This window comes from Aethalodelphis obliquidens, unplaced genomic scaffold (genome assembly GCF_003676395.1).
Source record: "Aethalodelphis obliquidens isolate GAN/ISIS:26980383/991018 unplaced genomic scaffold, ASM367639v1 scaffold78, whole genome shotgun sequence".
In the NCBI taxonomy this organism is placed as follows: domain Eukaryota; kingdom Metazoa; phylum Chordata; class Mammalia; order Artiodactyla; family Delphinidae; genus Aethalodelphis; species Aethalodelphis obliquidens.
The window spans coordinates 3,947,075-3,969,273 of NW_020838022.1; the positions used below are offsets into that span (position 1 = coordinate 3,947,075).

General features: G+C 40.6%; 1 protein-coding gene and 1 non-coding gene across 3 annotated transcripts in view; one reads left to right on the plus strand and one right to left on the minus strand.

Moving 5' to 3' along the window:
- The window catches only part of FGF13 (fibroblast growth factor 13), a 526,861-nt gene extending 520,810 nt beyond the window's left edge, over positions 1-6,051 (plus strand). For both annotated transcript variants that reach the window (XM_027092419.1, XM_027092421.1), the window contains 2 exons: positions 3,250-3,448; positions 4,652-6,051. In XM_027092419.1, coding sequence (XP_026948220.1) covers positions 3,250-3,448; positions 4,652-4,788 — 336 coding nt within the window. In that variant the 3' untranslated portion in view covers positions 4,789-6,051. The remainder of the gene's footprint in view (positions 1-3,249; positions 3,449-4,651) is intronic.
- Positions 6,052-6,724: 673 nt separating this feature from the next.
- TRNAG-UCC (transfer RNA glycine (anticodon UCC)) lies at positions 6,725-6,797 on the minus strand. Its single transcript has one exon. It is a non-coding gene; the product is annotated as a tRNA-Gly (tRNA).
- Between the last annotated feature and the right edge of the window lie 15,402 nt (positions 6,798-22,199).

Sequence of the window (22,199 nt, forward strand, 5' to 3'; positions counted from 1 at the left end):
TGCATTTATTATGATAACAGGTATTTATCTAATGCATATTAAATGCAGAGCACAATGACTGCTGCCTCTGTTTAGTGCCTACTGTGTATCAAGGCCACTACGGTACCTTTTTCGAGAGCGCTAATAATCAGCTTCAGGTCAGTCAAAGGAGATTGATTCCTTGCCAGATATCTACCTGGTATTCTCTGAACAGGGCTTCTCTGGTTAGGGTCCAATCCAATTTCTGTTATTTCTGTGAACCACTGCTGAGACAGAGAGGCAGCTGCACCCCTCTTCCCTTTGGTGGCCCTTCCTGTATTGGGTGGGATGTTCACGTCTTTCCACATTTGATAAAAATCAAGCCTCTTCTGCCGTTCCTTCCAGCGCTGGATAAAATGACCGCATCACACACAGAGAACAGAGCACTCCTTTGGTTGCTTCAACATTCTTTTTTTGGCCTCATTTTCCTCCCTCTCTACTGAGTTCTTGAGTCCAAATTTAGTGGTGATGACTAAGAAATTGCCAGGATGTGACAGAGCATTCAGTTCATTGAGTCCTTCCTTGCCATTTTCCAATAGTTGTAACAATTGCCGAGTGTTTTTCCTCCTCATGTTGTAGGTGCCGGTATCTGTGTAGTATCTGTTATTCTGAACAGTTACGAAGTCACACATGCAGGATCTGTCCCTGCAATGACAACCTCCTTCTATATACAGCTGATTTCGTTCTATGGTATTCAGGAAATTCCCTGCAGACTTTTTACTGGTTGATACTTCTGAATCCTGGAATTTCCGAATTCAATCTGAATCTCTGCAATGCAGATCCTGTAAGCAGTAACCAAGTGGTCTGCTATGTGCTAGACAGTATGACCAGTCCTTTATGACTGGAAGGTGAATTCAGAAATAAGACAAATTCCTTGTCTTCTGGAGCAAGGAATGCACACGCCTGGGTCACGGGGCCATGCTGCAGATGTAGATAGAGTTTCCGGGAGCACAAATATGAGTGTCATCGGTTCTGATTGGGAGAGATCATATATGATTCCAGGGGCAGTCATATTTGAGCTAGACCTTGAGGAATGAGAGGAAAGCCAGTAGGTAGAGAGGTACAGAAATGACATGAATGGCGTCTGTAAAGGCACAAAGGCACACATGGTTCTATGGTGGAGACAAGGCAAGGTAGCGACTGAGTTGCGAAGATTTATTTATTTATTTATTCATTTATTTATGGCCACACTGCGCGGCATGTGGGATCTTAGTTCCCCGACCAGGTATCGAACCTGCGCCCCCCTGCATTGGAAGCGTGGAGTCTTAACCGCTGGACCGCCAGGGATGTCCCTGAATTGTGGAGAATTTTAAATGTCACATTAGGTTGTCATTTTACGCTAGGCAGGGCGAAACCAACATTCTATACAACTGTCCTCATCCCTAGAGGACACATGGAGACTATTTCAGTCAGATTTCTTTGTAGACATACCTTGGCTTTCCCTACGTTGAGAATTCTACAAAGAGGAGCGTTCACAGCCCATAAATAGAACACTTTCGTTCCTACCACATGATAGTTGCCTTCGAAGTACATTGCTTCTTGAGTAGGTTGAATTTGTGTGAATCTTCTGAGGATCTATCAAGTATGCCCCTAGGCTGAAATTATGCCAAAAGATGACTCTGATCTGTGCACCCTGGAAGCCAGATGGGGGAACCAGTGAGATTACTGAGTGCAGCAGATTTTGTGGATTTCCAGAAAAAAGTGTTCAATTATTTAACTTTCAGAAAAAGGCTGCCTCATTTGAGGAATCTGTCCCTCTTTGCTGAAGTGATTCTCTGATAGTAAATCACTGTCTGTCGCTCAGATAGTGTGCTTTGCTTGGAATGCTATCTAACATGAAGGAAGGTAGGACCATGGAGACATCATTCAGAAAAGACTGGTGTCCAGAAAGCTTGCAATATTTTTATTGCAAGGTGGGGTTTTTTTCAGGGTTTCATCAAAACTTATTCCTGGGCTTCCCTGGTGGCGCAGTGGTTGAGAGTCCGCCTGCCGATGCAGGGGACACGGGTTCGTGCCCCAGTCCGGGAAGATCCCACATGCCGCTGAGCGGCTGGGCCCGTGAGCCATGGCCGCTGAGCCTGCGCGTCCGGAGCCTGTGCTCCGCAACGGGAGAGGCCACAGCAGTGAGGGGCCCGCATACCGCAAAAAAAAAAAAAAAAAAAAAACTTATTCCTGATAATATCTCAGCAAAATAGTGCAAATCGAATGGCTTCCTTAGTGCCACTTTCACATGTAGCTCACTTCGCATTTTCCTCATCTTTTACTCCAAGTGGACCCACTGCTGCTCAATAGATTACTTAGAGATTAAAATCTGCTGTTCATTTCACTTTGCTTATAAATGGATATTTTAAATAGCTGTTTATTGCATACATACACATATTACAAAACTTGAAAGAAGGTTTTATGGGGTTTTTTGTTTGTTTTCAAAAACAGTCTATTGTGTCAGGAACCCTTCTTTTGTACGGGCAAGTCCAAAGAAAACATGGCCACGTACATGGCAGGAAACCACGTTGCCGGGTTCAAAGTCTCCTGGCCTGCTCTCTCATGTCTGCTTGTAGAATTACTGTAAATTCCTTGTTTCTATATTGATTTGTGTGAAATGTTACTGTAAGGCAAGGATGGGGTGATGAGGGAATTTTTTTTTTCTTTTTAAGTCAAGGTCCAATGATCTGAAAAAAAAAATCAATTTGGTTTATCTAAAAGTAAAAGGTAGTCTTTCTTTGTAGCATCTCTTTAGAAATCTAGGCGGCCAGCATTGTAACAGTATAACACAGATTTCAGCCTGGGGCAATTGAAAATTATAGTACATAGTAACTGGATAATCTATGAAAATTAAGTACAGGGATCGGATGTTTATTTTCTCATTTAATCCGGAAGGGAACAAAGCTCCATGTGACAGTTTTATGCTTGTCTTTTCAATCTTTGGCTCCTGTATTTTTCCAATACATTACACTTAGGTGGCTGGTTCTAGTTTTTCCATTACCTTATTACAAAGAGAGCTAATCATTGATCAGTAGCACTTGCACTTAGGGCCTTTTCTAAAGCATCACGTGAAATGTTATATATAGTTTTAGTTTCCAATGATAATAGTTTCTGCTATTAAAATAGAACCCCAGTCATAACAAGCTCTAACAAAGTATGTCCTGAACTCCTGAAGGATAATACCATATGGTTCTCCATGAAATTCATAGCTATAAATATTGAGCTTTTGTTTATTTACTTCTCTTGTAGGAACATTTCACACCTGAGTGCAAATTCAAAGAATCGGTGTTTGAAAATTATTATGTGACATATTCATCAATGATATACCGTCAGCAGCAGTCAGGCCGAGGGTGGTATCTGGGTCTGAACAAAGAAGGAGAGATCATGAAAGGAAACCATGTGAAGAAGAACAAGCCTGCAGCTCACTTTCTGCCCAAACCACTGAAAGGTAAACTTGATATTATACCAGCTCTGGATTCAATGAGTATCGGTATTGAAATCAATCCTTTTTCACGCTTTCGAAAGTGGAATGTAATTCTTCCATACTAAGGCATTTATACAAAACTTCAGTAACATTTTACACTTAAAAAAACACTAAAGCATTGACAATAGCATCTAATCTCCTGATTTTAACTTTTCCATAGTATATCTGCACGTGGTAACACCTTTCTTATGTGGAAATAGCTTAATTGCTAACTCAGGACAGCCAAGAACCCCAAATTATGCCCAAATGATCCCTGGACAGGAACACAGGTGCCAAAATGTGTGCATACTTAACACTTATCAGAAAGCTCCTTGGGCCTGTCTCTCTAAGGGCCCAACAGTATTGCCCCAACAATTTTCATTCATTCATAGTTTTGTTTTTTGGTCATTACTAGCAGCTTAGTAGCAAATGAGAAAGGGTGAGGGATAGGAATGGGCTGCAGGAAGTAGGGATGTTAGAAGGAGTGAGATGTGGTGGAGAAGCGGTAGGAAATCCAGGCAGAGAAGAGCGGTTTACAGGAGGGGCAGACATCCAGTCAAATCAACCCAGCGCCCTTTGACAGCACATTTTCTGCAGCCAGATTACTTGGGTCCGAAGCCCAGCTTCCGCCTTTAGTAAGCAGGTAGTCTTGGGCAGATTATTGAGCTCAAGTTCCTTCTGTAAAATATGGAGAAAAACACCTGCCTCGTGGGATTTGCATGTGGATTAAATGAGATGACACACGTGAAGCACTTACAACAGTATCTGGCACGTTCTAAGTGCTCCATAAGCGTAAGCCAGGGCTGTTATTTACAGCACAACAATAATATTTACCATTTATTGCATTAAGAACTGTGCTAATACTTAGAGTCTGGGAGAGTTTCATTTTAAAGTCTGAGAGAAATCAGTGTTTGAAAATGTTTAAACTTCTAAGAGCTTTATTAAATGCATTTTTCATTAATCCTCTCATATATCTAAAACCATCAGTGATAGAGATGAGGCATTAGAATTCTCTACACACTTCTGTACCAAGACTGGATTTTGCTTCATCTGGTCCAGTCCGCTCTCTACTGAGTTCTTGAAAGCGGCATTTTTCAGGTTTGGCCTCCAGCCTGGAAGCCTAGTGGGCAGAAGGGAAGTTGAGGGCCAGTGCGGTGGCCTTTGATGCCGTGTCTCTGTGCTTTGCAGTGGCCATGTACAAGGAGCCGTCTCTGCACGACCTCACGGAGTTCTCCCGATCTGGAAGCGGGACCCCAACCAAGAGCAGAAGTGTCTCCGGCGTACTGAATGGAGGCAAATCCATGAGCCACAATGAATCAACGTAGCCAGTGAGGGCAAAACAAGGGCTCTGTAACAGAACCTTACCTCCAGGTGCTGTTAATTCTAGCAGTCCTTCACCCAAAAGTTCAGATTTGTCCATGATGTTTACCAAACAAACAAGGCAGAGTTCACTACTCTAATCTGCCGTCAAACCTTCTTCTCATCCATACAAACGCCCCATAATTTAGAACGAGCTTGTGCGAAAAAAGAGTGCCAAGCATGATCAGTGAATTAAATCCGGGAGAAGGACTGCCCAATTTTCTCATGATCTCACCTATGCTTTGGGGAAGACAAACCAAAAACATTTCACAGCACTAATGCTGATTAAAAAAATTGCTCTCCAACCAAGAAAATTGAAAAGACCACCATTGTTCTTCAAAAGCAAACAACAAAACAAAACAAAATTAACTGCTTCAATGTTTTGTAGGGGCAAACAAAATTCTGTGAACCGTGTTGTTTTCTATCTATGCTTGATTCGTATGTATTCTTTCCTTTGGCATAGCGCAACTTTATGATTTCTGGAATTCAATGGTTCTATTGACTCTGTGTCACTTAATCCAACTCAACCAAATTCAGGGTTGAAGCTGAATTGGCATCTCAGGCTCAAGGTAACAGTGTTCTTGTGATTTTACCAAATTTTTTTTTTCCTTTACATTCGTAGTATTCTGATCGAGTTCTTGTGCTGTACTTTGTGCGTAGAAATTGTGTTGTGTTGTCAACCCCAGTCAGTAAAGATTACTTAAAAAAAAAAAGATTATCCTCAAGTATAGATTTCTCTTAATTCCATTTGTGTTATCATGTTAAACTACTATTGTGGCTTCTTGTGTAAAGACAGGAACTGTGGAACTGTGATGTTGTCTTTCGTGTTGTTAAAATAAGAAATGTCTTATCTGTGTATGTATAAGTCCTCCTGTCATTGTATTTGGCGCGTGAATATTGTGTACAAGGAAATGTTAAAAGACTGGTTACCCCTAAACAACATATACTTATACCTGCTTCTGGAAAAGTGTTTAAGACTTAGCTAGGTTTCCATTTAGATCTTCATATCTGTTGCATGGAAGAAAGTTGGAATCTTGGCATAGAGTTGCATGATATGTAAGATTTTGTGCATTAATAATTGTTAAAATCTGTGTTCCAAAAGTGGACATAGCATGTACAGGCAGTTTTCTGTCCTGTGCACAAAAAAGTTTAAAAAAAGTTGTTTAATATTTGTTGTTGTATACCCAGATACGCACTGAATAAACTCTTTCTATTCATTCAAAGAAAAATCCTCCAACGTGTATTTATCGAGCGTCCATTATGTGCCGTGAACTGTGGTAGAAACTGGAGTTACACACTGAATTATGTACATCAGGTCACTGCCCTCAGATAATCTACAGTCTAGAGATTTATATTAACACGAACACTCTTGAAAGTGTAGTTATTGTACTAGTTGTTGTACTTGAACTTCAGATTGGAACAGAAGAATTCTCATTCCCATTCAGTGATGCATTGTACAAAAGACACCTATGTTCTAGTACCCTCCCTGCCATTCACTCTGTCATTTCCCCTCTCTGTTTCTCATTTCTCTCAGTAGAGGGAAGGAACGGGACTAAATATCTCAAGTCCTTTCCACCTCCGAGAACTGAAGGAAAACATAAACATTTTCTTTTTTCACTAAAATTTCAGAACATATATTAAAATTGAAAGATTTTCATAGTGAACGTTGGTAAACCTACACCTGTCTTCCACCATTAACATATTACTATACTATACATCTATCCGTCCATCAATTTATCAATCCATCTTATGTTTGACATATTTCAAAATAAATTGCAGACATATGTACACTTCCTCCTAATTCCTTATGTATATCTGTAACTAGAGTTCAATGTTCGTTGCAGTTTTTTCTTATTTTTATTTTTAATCTTTTGGCCGCACCGCGCAGCATGGGGAATCTTACTCCCTGACCAGGGATCGAACCCGCGCCCCCTGCATTGGAAGTGCAGAGTCTTAACCACTAGACCACCAGGGAAGTGCCTGCAGTTTTTTCTCTTAATATAAAACTTACAATGAAGTGCGCGTATCTTTAGTGTATGTTTGTTGAGTTGACAAAGGCATACATTTGTGTAACCATAAACATTTTCAATGTTGATGACTTTTCACTAGCTCCCCAAAGCTGCCATTGCCTGGTTATGATGCTTTCAGAGTAGTCGATGTAGGTAAGAGTGGAGGAACAGGTGAAACATAATTGACTGGCACTTTTCAGGGCATCCATCAGATAAAGTTACCCAGGCCCCAAGCAGCATGCTTTTGCACGGTGGGGAGGCTGCCCATTCCTAAGATGTCTGGGTCAGGTTCAGCAGGATCTCCTAGTCCAGCCCAGCTCAGCTCAGTCACCTTGTGATCCCGTCTTAAGCCTTCATCCTGCCAGAGCTCTAAGGTCCAGCTTGCATGAAAGAGCCTGCCTGCCCAGCTTGGACAGGAGCCTGGGTACCATATACCATAAGTAGACTTGCTCAACCCTGCGCCCTATTCAGTCTCACTTATTTTCAGTCCGTAGAGAAAAGTAGTGCATTGTCTCACTCTCTACGCGGGCCTCTCACTGTTGTGGCCTCTCCCGTTGCGGAGCAAGGCTCTGGACGTGCAGGCTCAGCAGCCATGGCTCACGGGCCCAGCCGCTCTGCGGCATGTGGGATCTTCCCGGACCGGGGCACGAACCCGTGTCCCCTGCATCAGCAGGCGGACTCTCAACCACTGCGCCATCAGGGAAGCCCTATTGTCTCACTCTTGCTCCAAGGGCTTTAAGGTTTGGTTATTGATTAGTTTGCTTGTGGCTCTTGCTTTTTCATTGTTCAGGAATAGCATAGGTCTGCTAGTCATAAACAAGTCAGAACCTTGGTGTCTTGCGGCGGCCTGGCATAAATAAGAAGGGGCTAAAATGCCCAGGAATAATCCTTTAGTCACAACATTCTCAACGAGCTGCCGCAAGTTGTTTTTAACAGAAGGTGGTGTTTAAATAAATCAATGATTAAATCGTCCTCCAAAATACCTCCCTACAAACAGTGATACTTTCACACGTCTTCATTACACACACACACACACAGACACACACACACACACACTTCAGTATCATTTCTCATGGTTGAAAATATTAGCCCTGCCACATGTTTGATGAAATATTTTTGGAAAAACACCACAAGGACTATTGGCTCAGACTTTTGTCCACATCAGAAACACCTGGAGGGCTTGTAAGACACAGATTGGTGGACTCCACCTCCAGCGTTTCCAATTCAGTAGGTCTGGGGTGGGCTCAAGTGTTTGGATGTTTACGTTTCCAGGTGATGCTGAGGCCTCTGGTCCTGGGGAACCACACTTTGAGAACCACTGGCCCGCACACTCTCTTTCAGGATTGAAAATGAGCATTAGCACATTGAATTCTAGAAAGTCTTCTGTTAAGGAAGGCTGCTTAACTTTGGGAGCTGCTGGGATGAACAAACTTATTTGGCCATGAAGCCATAGTTTCACAGAGCACATACTAACCCTGCCAGAGAACAGTGGTCCTCAGGCCTTTGGCAGTGCCAGAACCATCTGTGGTTTTAGGCCAGGCCTGGGAACATGCTGGATTGGGCTCCCACCACAGTCTGAGCCCACTGCTCTGTGGCGCCCAGTCAGTCTCACATCGTCACACTCTCTGTGAGTGTATATCCAATCCTTGTGTTGTATTGAGCCTAGGAGACCAATAAGGAAAACAACAACCACTGCAGCGACTTTCTTCAAGCTACTTGCAGTTGTTTAAAAGAAAAACAAATGCCAGCATTTTCCTCCAGGACTTGTGCTTGTACCTGGAGAGAACACGTACTCATTGCCATGGAATCCTTAAAGGATTGAGGGGAGAAGTGACCTGTAGCCCTTGTCCTCACCTCCCTCCCCAGCACACCGTCCCAGTCCTAAGCCAGTCAATTTCACCGAAGAACTTTTCAAAGGAGCCAGCTACATGTTTCCGAATTTTCCAAGCACCCATTGTCCAAGTGAACACATGGGGGAAAATGAATATCCAGTAGGATCACCTTTTCATCTGCACCGTCTGATTATAACCAATCTGCATAGAAGGGGTGGTGGAATCAGGGCTGAGAACCGTTTTGAATAAATGTCATCCACATGTGCCGTAGAAGCCTCGTTTAGCTGAGGTGTGTCACTCACGGGTTAAACTGAAATGTGCCTTCACTGGCACGACTGTATTCCTACGAACAGTCTTTTCAAGGCAATCTAGGCTTTTCCTATCATGCTTCTCAAACTTCTTCCAACCTCTGGTCAAAGCCATTTCCACATTTTAGGTCTTGGTTATAGCAGCATCGCACTACAGTACCAGAATCTCCACAGGGATATGACAGAGGCATGATGGATGACCATTTCCAATGGGAAAACCAAGTGGAATGGAGGTTCCTTAAAAAACTCCAAATAGAACTACCATACGACCCAGCAATCCCACTACTGGGCATATACCCTGAGAAAACCGTAATTCAAAAAGAGTCATGTACCACAATGTTCATTGCAGCTCTATTTACATAGCCAGGACATGGAAGCAACCTAAGTGCCCATCAACAGATGAATGAATAAAGAAGATGTGGCACATACATACAACGGAATATTACTCAGCCATAAAAAGAAACAAAATTGAGTTATTTGAAGTGAGGTGGATGGACCTAGAGTCTGTCATATAGAGTGAAGTAAGTCAGAAAGACAAAAATAAATACCATATGCTAACACATATATATGGAATCTAAAAAAAAAAAGGTGCTGAAGAACCTAGGGGCAGGACAGGAATAGGGGCACAGACATAGAGAATGGACTTGAGGATACGGGGAAGGGGAAGGGGAAGCTGGGACGAAGTGAGAGAGTGGCATGGACATAAATACACTACCAAATATAAAATAGATAGCTAGTGGGAAGCAGCCACATAGCACAGGGAGATGAGCTCAGTGCTTTGTGACCACCTAGAGGGGTGGGATAGGGAGGGTGGGAGGGAGGGAGATGCAAGAGGGAAGAGATATGGGGACATATGTATAACTGATTCACTTTGTTATAAAGCAGAAACTAACACACCATTGTAAAGCAATTATACTCCAATAAAGATGTTAAAAACAAAAACAAAAAACAAGTGGAGAACTGTAGCTAGGGTAGGCCACTTGTGCCCCAAATTATTAACCATATTGACAATGACAACTTTTCATACTTTCCATTACTCTATATGCCAACATGTGGTCCCATGGTTTGACTTCATGTGTTTAGCTATCCTGGAATGAAGACACCCGGCCGCCGTGCTAGTTTGTTCTGTCACCTTGGGTACACTCTTTCCCCTCTAGTGAATGGGAATGCTACAAGCATGTACACACAACAGAATGTGCCTCAAATTCTGGGCTGCTCTTTAGCTCTAAATGGGGGGAAAAAAAAGGAGAAAAATCCAGACAGAGAACTAACATTTGAGTGCTATTCTTTCATGGATCATCACATCCTGGACCTCTTTAATCGCTAAACATTGTACTGCTCTTTAAGGGTTAGTTTGAATTTGTTGCACAGAGAACAATAATCTATGCCAAATCAGTCAGCCCTTTTGCTAATATCACATGAGTACAAATCACATGATTTTGCTGATATCACATGAGTACATGGTATTTTCTTCATCACAGTTGCTCTAATAATAAATACAGAAAAGTACATGGCATCATTAGGGGAATGTTTCATTTTCTATGTGGGCATTCTCGAAGAGGTTTGTAACAGCTTCAATTCTGTCATTATGCAGGAAGTCTTTCTAGAACACCCAATGGATGGTTTTTAGTATTAGGATTCTAAACTAATTTACCAAATGTCAACCCAATATTTCCTTTTCTGTTAATTTTTGTTTCATACACTCTGCCTCTCTGTCTCTCATCAGTCGCTTCACACATACACACACACATAGATGTGCCCCCGAAAGTTCTCAGAGATGCTCTGTTCCTCTGGGAAGATGACGTATGTCTATTCAGTAGGGAGGCTGGGACAGCTAAGTTTCAAAAGCCAGGACTCAAGACATAGAGATGGCCAACAGGTACATGAAAAGATGCTCAACATCACTAGTCATCAGGGAAATGCAAATTAAAACCACAGTGAGATACCTAACCTCACACCTGTCAGAATGGCTATTATCAAAAAGACAAGAGGGCTTCCCTGGTGGCACAGTGGTTGAGAGTCCACCTGCCGATGCAGGGGACACGGGTTCGTGCCCCGGTCTGGGAAGATCCCACATGCCGCGGAGCGGCTGGGCTCGTGAGCCATGTCCGCTGAGCCTGCGTGTCCGGAGCCTGTGCTCCGCAATGGGAGAGGCCACAACAGTGAGAGGCCCGCGTACTGCAAAAAAAAAAAAAAAAAAAAAAGACAAGAAATAATAAGAGTTGTGAGGCCGTGGAGAAAAGGGAATCCTCCTACACTGTTGGTAGGAATGTAAATTGGTGCAGCCACTATGGAAAACAGTATAGAGATTCCTCAAAAAGTCAAAAATAGAGCTACCATATGATCCAGCAATTCCACCTCTCGATATTTACTCAAAGAAAACAAAAACACTAATTTTAAAGAATCTAAAAAAGAATATATATATGTATGTATAACTGAATCACTATGCTGTACACTTGAAACTAACACATTGTAAATCAACTATACTTCAACTGAAAAAAAAAGAATGTGAATAAGATAACCTAAAAAAGATATGTGCTCCCCTAGGTTTATTGCAGCATTATTGACAATAGCCAAGATATGGAAGCCACCTCAGTGCCCACTGATAGATGAATGGATAGAGAAGATGTGGTATATATATATACAGTGGAATACTAGCCATGAAAAAGAATGAAATCTTGCCATTTGTGACAACACGGAAAAAACAAAACAAAAAAAGCAAGACAAAACAGAAACGGACTCATAGTTACCAAGAGCAATCTGGTGGTTACCAGAGGGGAGGGGGGGTGAGGGGATTAAGAGGTACAAGCTTCCACTTATAAAATAGACAAGTCACGGGGATATAACGTACAGCACAAAGAATATAGCCAGTAATACTTTAATAATTGTGTGCGGGGCCAGATAGTAACTAGACTTACAGTGATCATTTTATAATGTATAAAAATATCAATCACTATGTTGTACACCTGAAACTAACAGAATATCATATGTCAGCTATACTTCAAAAAATACCAGGAAGAATAAAGTAAGATGGCTTCTGAAGCTATGACACTTCTCTTCACTAAGGAGGATTGCCCAGGTGTGTCCTCACAACAAATGAGCATGCCTGCAACATTCTGTACTCTAAATAATTGTGTGCGCTCTTAAAATAATTTGGTTTTGATTCTGTAAAGTTAATGCTTAAAGTAAGAGAAATGTACAAGGGCGATGAGTGAGTAAAAGCTTGGCTTCCTGGAGTCAATTGCTCAGGTCGTTGGCTCAGTGGATATCTATCACCTTATAAGCTGTCAGTGCAGCGCGGCACAGCGCGGAGAAAGCATTCACGCAAGGACAAATGGATTGAGACTGAGTCAGTCTTGCAGAAAAAGAGAGATTCTGGGGTTTTAGCAACGTGGAAATTTCCCTTCCTTACTGGAATTAATAAAGTGGAATTCCAACTGGAAATAATTGTTCAGCTTGACATTTTTCATATATGTAAACCTCTGCATCACTAATACCCTGGTACAAACTGGATGGTCACAACCCAAGTGTTCTTTTCTTCTTTAAAAGTTGCAAAACTAGGTTCAATTAGTTCTCAAAGGCTGGCTGTACTACAGTTTTCCCTTGAATATAAAACAGCTGAACAAAACAGCTTGCACAACATTTGAGTTTCCTGGGTCTTAGGGACATTTCAAAGTACATCATCATTACGTTCACCAACATACTGTATGCCGAATCCACACAAAACACTGCCCTATGGTGTGTGTGCGTGTGTGTGTGTAGCGGCCAGGGCAGTGAATAAAGAGTCCTGCTACCTGCTCTCGGAGGTTTCAGTCAGGAGGTCTTCAAATCTCCTTGGAGTCACCTGCATCAAGTAGAATATCATGTGACTGTGCTAGGAACCAAATACACAGGTTCTACTTTCCAGAGACGCTCAGTCTAGAATAGTAGACATGCAACTATCAAATTCAGTCAGTTAGTATAAACACTGTAAAACGTATAATCAAGGTGTCGGGAGAACACAGTGGAGGAAGAAATTGATCAGGGAAACTGAAAAAGTTTCAAAGAGGAGTTGATCTTTGAGTTGAGTCTTAAAAGATGAGCTAGAAAGGTAGTGTAGGTGGCTCTAGGACAAAAAACAATATAAGCAAAGCATAGAGTCATTAAATAGCATTGAGTGTCCAGAAAACATTAGTTAGCCTAGTGTAGCTGGACGATAGGAGGCAGAGCCCCTGCTATGCAAGCTATGCTCCGGAGAAGAGTAACCTCCCCGCAATGCTTCATTCCACTACGTCTCACTGCCAGAAAGAGGCTGTGAGCCACCTAAGTCTGGATTATTGGCCTGTCTTTGAAACCTAGTTGCTCTACATGTTTTGTAAAAGCCTGATGAGTAAATTACTCTCTTCAGTAGACAAAAATCAAAGATAATTGTCTGAGCAAAGTATGATTCACAGCCTTGCTTATTAGACTGGAGTGGATGGGTCTTACTAATTCCCCCTTCTCTATTGAACAATCTGTTCTTTGCCTGCTCTAAAAAGAATTTGTCAAGCAATATGGGTTGTTTGACCAGTACAATCATATAGAGAAAGAAAAGCAGCAGCAAGATAATGAAAGGAAAACTTTCTTCAAGCAAATTCCTTCCATCTAAAATGTACATTTTAATGATTTTTCCTTTGAATACAATTTATTTGGAATTTTCAGATTTACACATTTATTTAAAATAACCTCTCTCCCTCCCTCTCCATACACCACCACATACATGCACCTACGCATGCCCGCATACACACACACACACACACACACACACACACTATTTGTATACTTCTTTGGGAAGGAGAGCTAAAATTTTCATATAATGTAATGTACAAACTTCTTAAGTGTACAATTAGTTTGGTTTGACAAACGCATACACCATGGAAAGCAAACCCCTGTAATATAGAGTGTTTCCAGCACCACAGCAAGTTTTCTTGTGCCACTTCCCAGTCAATATGCACCCACCACCCACAGGCAACCAGTGGTCTGATTTTTTTTCACCTTAGATGACTTTTTGTTTTAGAACTTATTACAAATATTGTCATACATATGTGCTCTTTGTGTAAGACTTTTTTTTTTTTTTTTTTTTTTGCGGTACGCAGGCCTCTCACTGTTGTGGCCTCTCCTGTTGTGGAGCACAGGTTCCGGACGCGCAGGCTCAGCGGCCATGGCTCACGGGCCCAGACGCTCTGTGGCATGTGGGATCTTCCCGGACCGGGGCACGAACCCGTGTCCCCTGCATCGGCAGGCGGACTCTCAACCACTCTGCCACCAGGGAAGCCCTGTAAGACTTCTTTTGCTCAGGAAAATGTTTCTGAGATCCATCCATGTGTGTCGTGTGTTATCAGTCTTTCATCCCTTTTTACTGATAAGTAGTATTACAAAATATGACTATATCCACAGTTTGCTTACCCATTTCCAGTTGACAACACCTGGGCTGTTTCCAAATTTGGGCTGCTTGGAAGAGAGCTGCTATAAACAGTTTTACACAGGTTTTTGTGGACATAGACTCTCATTTCTCTTAGGTAAATACCAAGGAGTAGATTTTCTGTGTCCTAGAGTAGGTGTATGGTTCATTTTATGAGCCTGTCAGAACTTTTGCCAAAGTAGTACTTTCTTTTACACTCCTACCAGCAGTGTATAAAAGTTCCAGTTGCTCCAAATCCTTGTCAACATTTGGTGTATCCAGTCTTGTTAATTTTAGCCATTCTGGTATGTGTGTAGAGATATCGCATTTGGCTTTAATCTGCATTTCCCTGATGATTAGTGACGTCAAGCACGTTTTCATGTGCTTATTGGCCATTCATGTATCCTCCTGTGTGACGTGTGTGCTCCCCTGATTTGCCCATGTATATCTCATTGTCTTTTTATTATTGATCTGTAGGAATTCTTTATATAACCCAGATACCAGTTCTTTGTCAAATATATGATTTGTGAATATTCTTTTCCAGTTTATGGCCTTTGTATTGATTGTCTTAATGGTGTCTTTTAGTGAGCAGAAATTTTAATTTTGATAAAATCTAATTTATAAATTTCCTTTTTTTATTATTGATTTTTGTGTCTTATCCTTAGCTTCTAAATTTACAACTATGATCCAGCTCAAATTAATTTTTGTGTATGGTGTAAGGTCCTAGTTGAGGTTAATTTTTAAATATGGGTATCCAGCCCCACTGGCTGAAAAGACTTTTCTTTCCACATTAGGCTGCTGTGGTGTCTTTGACAGAAATCAAATAACCACATATGTGTGAGGCTATTTCCAGACTCTCTATTCAGTCCTACTGGTATATTTATTGATTCTTTTGCCAGTACTACACTGTCTAAATTACTGTAAGTCTGTAGTAGGTCTTGAAGTCTGGTAATAATTCCTTCCACTTTGTTCTTCTTTCCCAGGTAGCTTTTAAACATTCTAGGTCCTTATCTGGGTAGCTGAAGATGTCCCACATGCTTGCACTTTAATCTTCTACCTTTCCATCCACTCCAAGTGCTCACCTGACCTCCTGTTTTCACAAATCATTGCTGACTAATGAATCTCCAAATCGTAATATCTGGCTAAGTCTAATTCATGCCCCAAGCCCATGTAGACATTCCCCTAAAGCTTAGCTATTTCTCCACATCGATAAACGAATTGAGCTCACTAGGCTTTCCCACAAGCTGGCCCAAATCAGGAGTAAGACCATTCTTACCAGCTTCAAGCTCAGAAAAACAAGTTCTTTGCATTGCCTCTTCATCTCCCATGGCTAATCATTGAGGGTTGCCAAATATTTATTTGCTTTTTGTTTTCTATTTTTTAACCATTCTTACAGCCACCTTCTCTGGAACATTCCACCTGAACTAATGCTATTGTCTCCCACTATCTCCCCTTCCTACCTCAGCTAGATAAACGCCCTAAAAATCCTTTAGGCCATATTATTTCCTTATTAGACAATGTCTGATCAATTCTAAACCTCTGGATTTGGCCCTTGGAGGCTGTTCCACGTGTGGTCTTCCTCCAACTCTCTCACCTCCTCTCCTGGTAGCCTTTATAAATAAAGGTGCTATCTGGTAGTTATTTGAGCCTTTCAACAATGTTTTTCTAACTCCATAAAATTCAGCCTTTCCAGATATTACAAGGTGTAGCTACAAAAAATTTTCTCAGGTCAGAAGGAAAAAACCATTCCTATTATTTAGTAACCACACTACATTAAATGTTCTCACCTTTCAATAATCATTTCAGCATAAACTTCGATTATTTAACCAATAAGTCCCACCTTTTCAAAGTATTCTTGCATCTGTTGATGGTTAAAGCTCCCAGAGCCACCTTAGATCCCTTCATTGTGCTGTCACTTTCTACTCGGCATTGACCATGTCATTGACCAGTCTGACCATCAACTTGAAGTCCTCTGCGACATGACCAAGGATGCTGAACAGGAATTTTCTCTTGGTTGTGTTCCTAGACACTTCTGTGGGGAGCACACTTTAGGCATTCATTCTTTTGTTCTCTTGCTCTAATGACAACAAGGAAGTTATTTTCAAAATGTGCATTAGGAAATACTGACAGTTTCCTGTTTGTATTTTATACATGTCTAATCCCACACTGCATCCCTCAGTCCATGCTCCAGACCATTCCAGCTCATTGTTTCTTAAAGAAATGCCTATCATTGGAGAAAGAAGCTGAGTGTGGTTTTCATTTTATCAGAATTTTGGAGACAGGCACTCCAGTTCTAGCCATCTCCCTCACCTGCTTTATGATCTACAATGAGTCACTTCTCTTCTCTCAGGTTTTTTATTTGGAAGACGAGGGTTTTGGAGTCAATGTTTAAGGATACTCCAGTTAACCCAGTCTAGGATTCTACTGAGGGCTGCTATGGTCTGAACACGCCCCTCCTAAATTTCATATGTTGAACTCAATTCTCAGTGTAATGGTATTAGGAGGTGGGGCCTTTGGGAGGGGCTTAGGTCATGAGGGTGGACGCCTATTGAATGAGATCAGTGTTTTTTAGAAGCCACCACACAGAGATCCATCACCCCTTCCTCCACAGGAGGACACAACGAGAAATCTGCACCCTAGAAGAGGGGCCCTCACCCGACAGTGCTGGCACCCTGATCTCAGACTTGCAGCCTCCAGAACTGTGAGAAATAAATTCCTGTTTTTTACCAGGAAAATACCAGTCTGTGGTATTTTGTTATAGCAACCAGCATGGACCAAGATAAAGGCTTTCTGGGTAACTGGGTGTGAAGTCCTTCCCTCAAAACATAGTACGTAGGCAATTTCCAGTCTATTCATACATTACCTTGGCCCTGGATCTAGAACTATTCTATCACTGGACCATATTTGGACCTCAAACTCTGAAAGTAAAACTCACAGAAATGGTAAAGAGAATGAAATATGCTACCCTTACTATCAAGACTGGGGACCCCAAAAGAAACATTTTCCAAGAATGATGACCTCATCTGCTACACTCAATCATTTATTTATCAAAAACGTATTGGGTTCTTACTAAGGTCCAGGCCTTACGTAGGCGCTCAGAATATGGGGATGAAATAAATATGATCCTTGTCCTGGAAAAGAATATAATCTAATGAGGAAGATCGGATGTCTACAATTAAATTACCCTATTGACTAGAATGCTAGGTATAATCTTTAGAAAGTGTTCGAGGACCACGTTCTGATGTTAGCAATATCATAGCAAATAATAGAGTTTCTGCCACCAATTATGGAACTAGAGTCAGTTCAGTCCCTTGGGTTTTTTAAGGAAAACTCATCTGCCTCTTCTTCCCTGGCATTGCTAGTGTGAGAACACATCAAAGATTTTACATTTTCTCAGAACCAGAATTGTTCCCACAGTATAAAATAGAAATATAGTGGGAAAATGCCCTAGATCTAAAACTACCCTTAGTGAGGTTGAGAGACTGTCATTTTGAAATCCACTATTAAAACATTTACAGGGTAAAATTTTAACAACAAAGACACATAAATAAGCAAACTTATACTCTCACAACTCTCCCCCATTATTACATTATCCTTGTACTTTACTCTCTGATAACAGAAGGTGGAGTTTCTGAACATTTCTTTCTGCCATGATATTCACTCACATGGATCCATTGTGGTTCCTTTCAATTTCCTGATTACTAGCTCTGACTCCTTCTCACCTCTTCTCTGCACTTTAGGGAAGCTCTCAGAATGTAGAGGGCAACATTACAACTGTAGGACTAAGCACAAGTCTTCTCTGGTTGATTTCTTTATATTTTCGTCTTGAAATAATTATAGATTCATGGAAGATGCAGAGAGTACAGAGAACTTTGTGTGCTCTTTACCTCCTTCCCCCAATGGGAGCTAGCCTACAATATCAAAACAAGGAAATCGACATGGGTACAATCTACAGAGCTTATTCAGATTTCATCAGTTTTACAATGCACTCGTGTGTGTGAAGATCCATGTAATTTTATCACGTGTATGGATTCGTGTAACTACCACTAAGACCCCATGTATTGTTCTTTTATAGTCACATCCATTTCCCTCTCATCCTTCCCATCCGTAAAAGCTGGCAACCACTAATCTGTTCCCCACTTCTATAATTTTGTTATTTCAAGAATGTTACATAAAAAAAAGAATGTTACATAAATGCCATCATACATAATGTAACACTTTGAGATTGGTTTTTCCCACTGAGCCAAATTCCCTTGAGGTTCGTTCACGTTGTTACATGTATCAGTAGTGCATTTTTATTGTTGCATAGTATTTCTGGGTATGGATGTGCCACAGTTGGTTTAATTATCAACCTGCTGAACTAGATTTGTGTTGCTTCCAGTTTTCAGCTATTACAAATAAAGTTGCTATGAACATTCACATACAGGATTTTGTGTGGACATTAGTTTTTGTTTCTCTGGGCTAAATGCATGAGTGTAATTGCTGGGTCATATGATAATTAGTTTTAAAAGAAACTGACACACTACATTCCACATGGCTGTATTATTATAGGTTCCACCATAAACATACAGTGATCCAAACTCTCTGCATCTTCACCAGCATTTGCCGTTGTCAATATCCTATTTTATTTTAACCATTCTGATAGGTGCATAACATATAACATTATGATTTTAATTGCATTTTCCTTAGTGGCTAATGAACATTTTTTTCATGTTTTAATTTTCCATTATTATATCCTATTTTTTGAAATGTCTGTTCATGACTTTTATCTATTTTCTATTGGATTTTTTAAAATTTACCATACAGTTTTATGAGTTTGTTATGTATTCTAGGTATGAATCCTTTGGCAGTTATATAGCTTGCAAATTATCTTCCAGTGATTGGTTATTAAAAGTATATAATTAGTGGGACTTCCCTAGTGGCACAGTGGTTAAGAATCTGCCTGCCAGTGCAGGGGACATGGGTTCGAGCCCTGGTCCAGGAAGATCCCACATGCCACGGAGCAACTAAGCCCATGAGCCACAACTACTGAGCCTGCACTCTAGAGCCCGCAAGCCACAACTACTGAGCCCGCCTGCCACAACTACTGAAGCCTGCATGCCTAGAGCCCATGTTCTGCCACAAGAGAAGCCACTGCAATGAGAAGCCCGCACACCGCAATGAAGAGTAGCCCCTGCTCGCCGCAGCTAGAGAAAACCCACATGCAGCAACAAAGACCCAACACAGCCAAAAATAATAAATAAATAAATTTATTTTTAAAAATGTATCTAATTAGGGAAGGCCTTTGGGAATGTTGGAGTTAGGGCCTATGAAAATATTTTCCTTCATAAAAACCATGAGAGCACTGGCAAAAATTCTAAATCAACTTTTTGAGAACTCTGGAAATTAACCAAAACACATAAATAACTCTTACAACTTGACGATAAAAAGACAATAACCCACTTAAAAATGGTTAAGTGATTTGAATAGTTATTTCTCTGAAAACTACATAAAAATGGCCAATAAGCACATGAAATGATGCTCAGCATTGCTAGTCATTTACATAATTCAAATCACAACCACAATGAAATTGCAGTAAACACACCCAGTAAAATGGCTACATTTTTTTAAAAGACAGTAACACATATTAGTGAGGATGTGATGAAACTGGAATCTTCATACACCAATGGTGGGAATGTAAACTGGTGCAGCCACTTTGGAAAAAAGTCTGGCAATTCCTCAGAAACCTAAACATAAAGTTACCATATGACACAGCAATTCCATTCCTAGGTATATACACAAAAACTCTTTTTTTAAGTATAGTTGATTTATAATGTTTCAGGTGTACAGTAGAGTGATTTAGTTTTATATATATAACTTTTTCAGTTATATATATATAAAACTTCTTCAGATTCTTTTCCATTATAGGTTATTACAACTATATTCAACTATATATTTTTTTTCAACTATATTGAATATAGTTCCCTGCGCTATACAGTAGGTTCTTGTTGGTTATCTATTTTACATATAGTAGCTTACAAAAACTTGTACATGAATATTCACAGCAGCATTATTCACTATAACTAAAAAGTGGAAACAACACAAATGTCCACCAACTGATGACTGGATAAACAAAATGTGGTGTATCTATACAATGGAATATTATTAGCCATACAGGAACAAAGTACAGACATATCTACAACATGAATGAACCTTGAAAAGATGCTAAGAGAAAGAAGGCAGACAAAAAAGGACACATAGGGGCTTCCCTGGTGGCGCAGTGGTTGAGAGTCCGCCTGCTGATGCAGGGGACACGGGTTCGTGCCCCGGTCCGGGAAGATCCCACATGCCGCGGAGCGGCTAGGCCCGTGAGCCATGGCCGCTGAGCCTGTGCTCCGCAACGGGAGAGGCCACAACAGTGAGAGGCCCGCGTACCACAAAAAAAAAAAAGACACATATTTGTACAAGTCCATTTATATGGAATGTCCAGAGTAGGCAAATTGATAGAGCCAGAAAGTAGATTAGCAGTTACCATGAGCTGGGGGAAAGGAAGATTGAGGAGTGACTTTTAATTGGTATGGGATTTCCTTCTGAGGTGTTGAAATATTCTGGAATTAGTGGTGTTGTTTGTACAACTTTGTGAATATAATAAAAACCACTAAATTGTACACAATTTTTTTAACTTTAGAAAGTACATAATTGGGAATTTCCTGGAGGTCCAGTGGTTAAGACTGTGCTTTCACTGCCTGGGCCCAGGTTCAGTCCCTGGTTGGGGAACTAAGATCCCACAAGCTGAATGGCACAGCAAAAGTAAAAATAAAATAAAATAAAAAGTACATAATTAGCAAACTTTGGTTTTTGAACTAGTATTAGTAACAAAATATGTCTCACATCTCTCAAAACTTATGTGTCAGGTCAATACAATTGAGACCCACAGCTCTAGGGAGCAAAGAGAGAAAGCACTTCCTTAATGCTCTGCTGACAGAGAAGTGGACTTCACCTTGGCAGAGTTCTTTGTGTTGATGTGATCCCCCATTGCTATTTCATGTGCTGCTGTGTCATTCTGTTATTGTAGAACTCCATATCCCTAGGTTTCTTTATCTATTAAATAGGGATCATAATAGTGCCTTTTTTATAGGTTTCTTATGAAGATTAAATTAAAGAGCTTAGAACAGGGCCTAGCAGATGGTAAATAAGAAAGTTTCACTGTATTATATAACACAAACATAGAGGTATAAAACAAAAAGTAGGGCTCAAATAAGAGTTTAATGTTTTCTATCATCATTATTGCTGCTGCTGCTGTATGATCCCTTTTGGAAACTGACAGGGACATATTATGTAGTCTATTGGTTTTTGTTGGACAACCCCCTACCAAATGAGTATGTCATTATGGGGAGAGAATGATCATTTTCTTGTTTTAATTATAAAATATGTACTATATGGCTGGGTAGAAAATTTGAGAACTGTACAAAGGCATAAACTTTCTAAAAATAAAAAATAAATAACCACTATGGTATGTGTGTGTAAATACATATATACACTTTTCCCACTTGGGAATGTGGAACCCATTTTTGATGACAGTGTGGTAATTTCAAGAAATGTCTTGTCACACACTAAAACACATGCTGTAGCAGAATATCAGAGCTAGAAGGAATGTTAATTTAGTACCTTCTATTTCATGCCTTGAAAACATACCCTCTTCCGCTCTTCTGCCTTGTATCCTATTTGTTCATTCCTGAGGTTCACAGTACAGATATTGGATAGTTTACTATTCTTCTGTATAGTTTGGTTGAGAACTTCACTCTAATCCAAACATATTTTTTACAGATG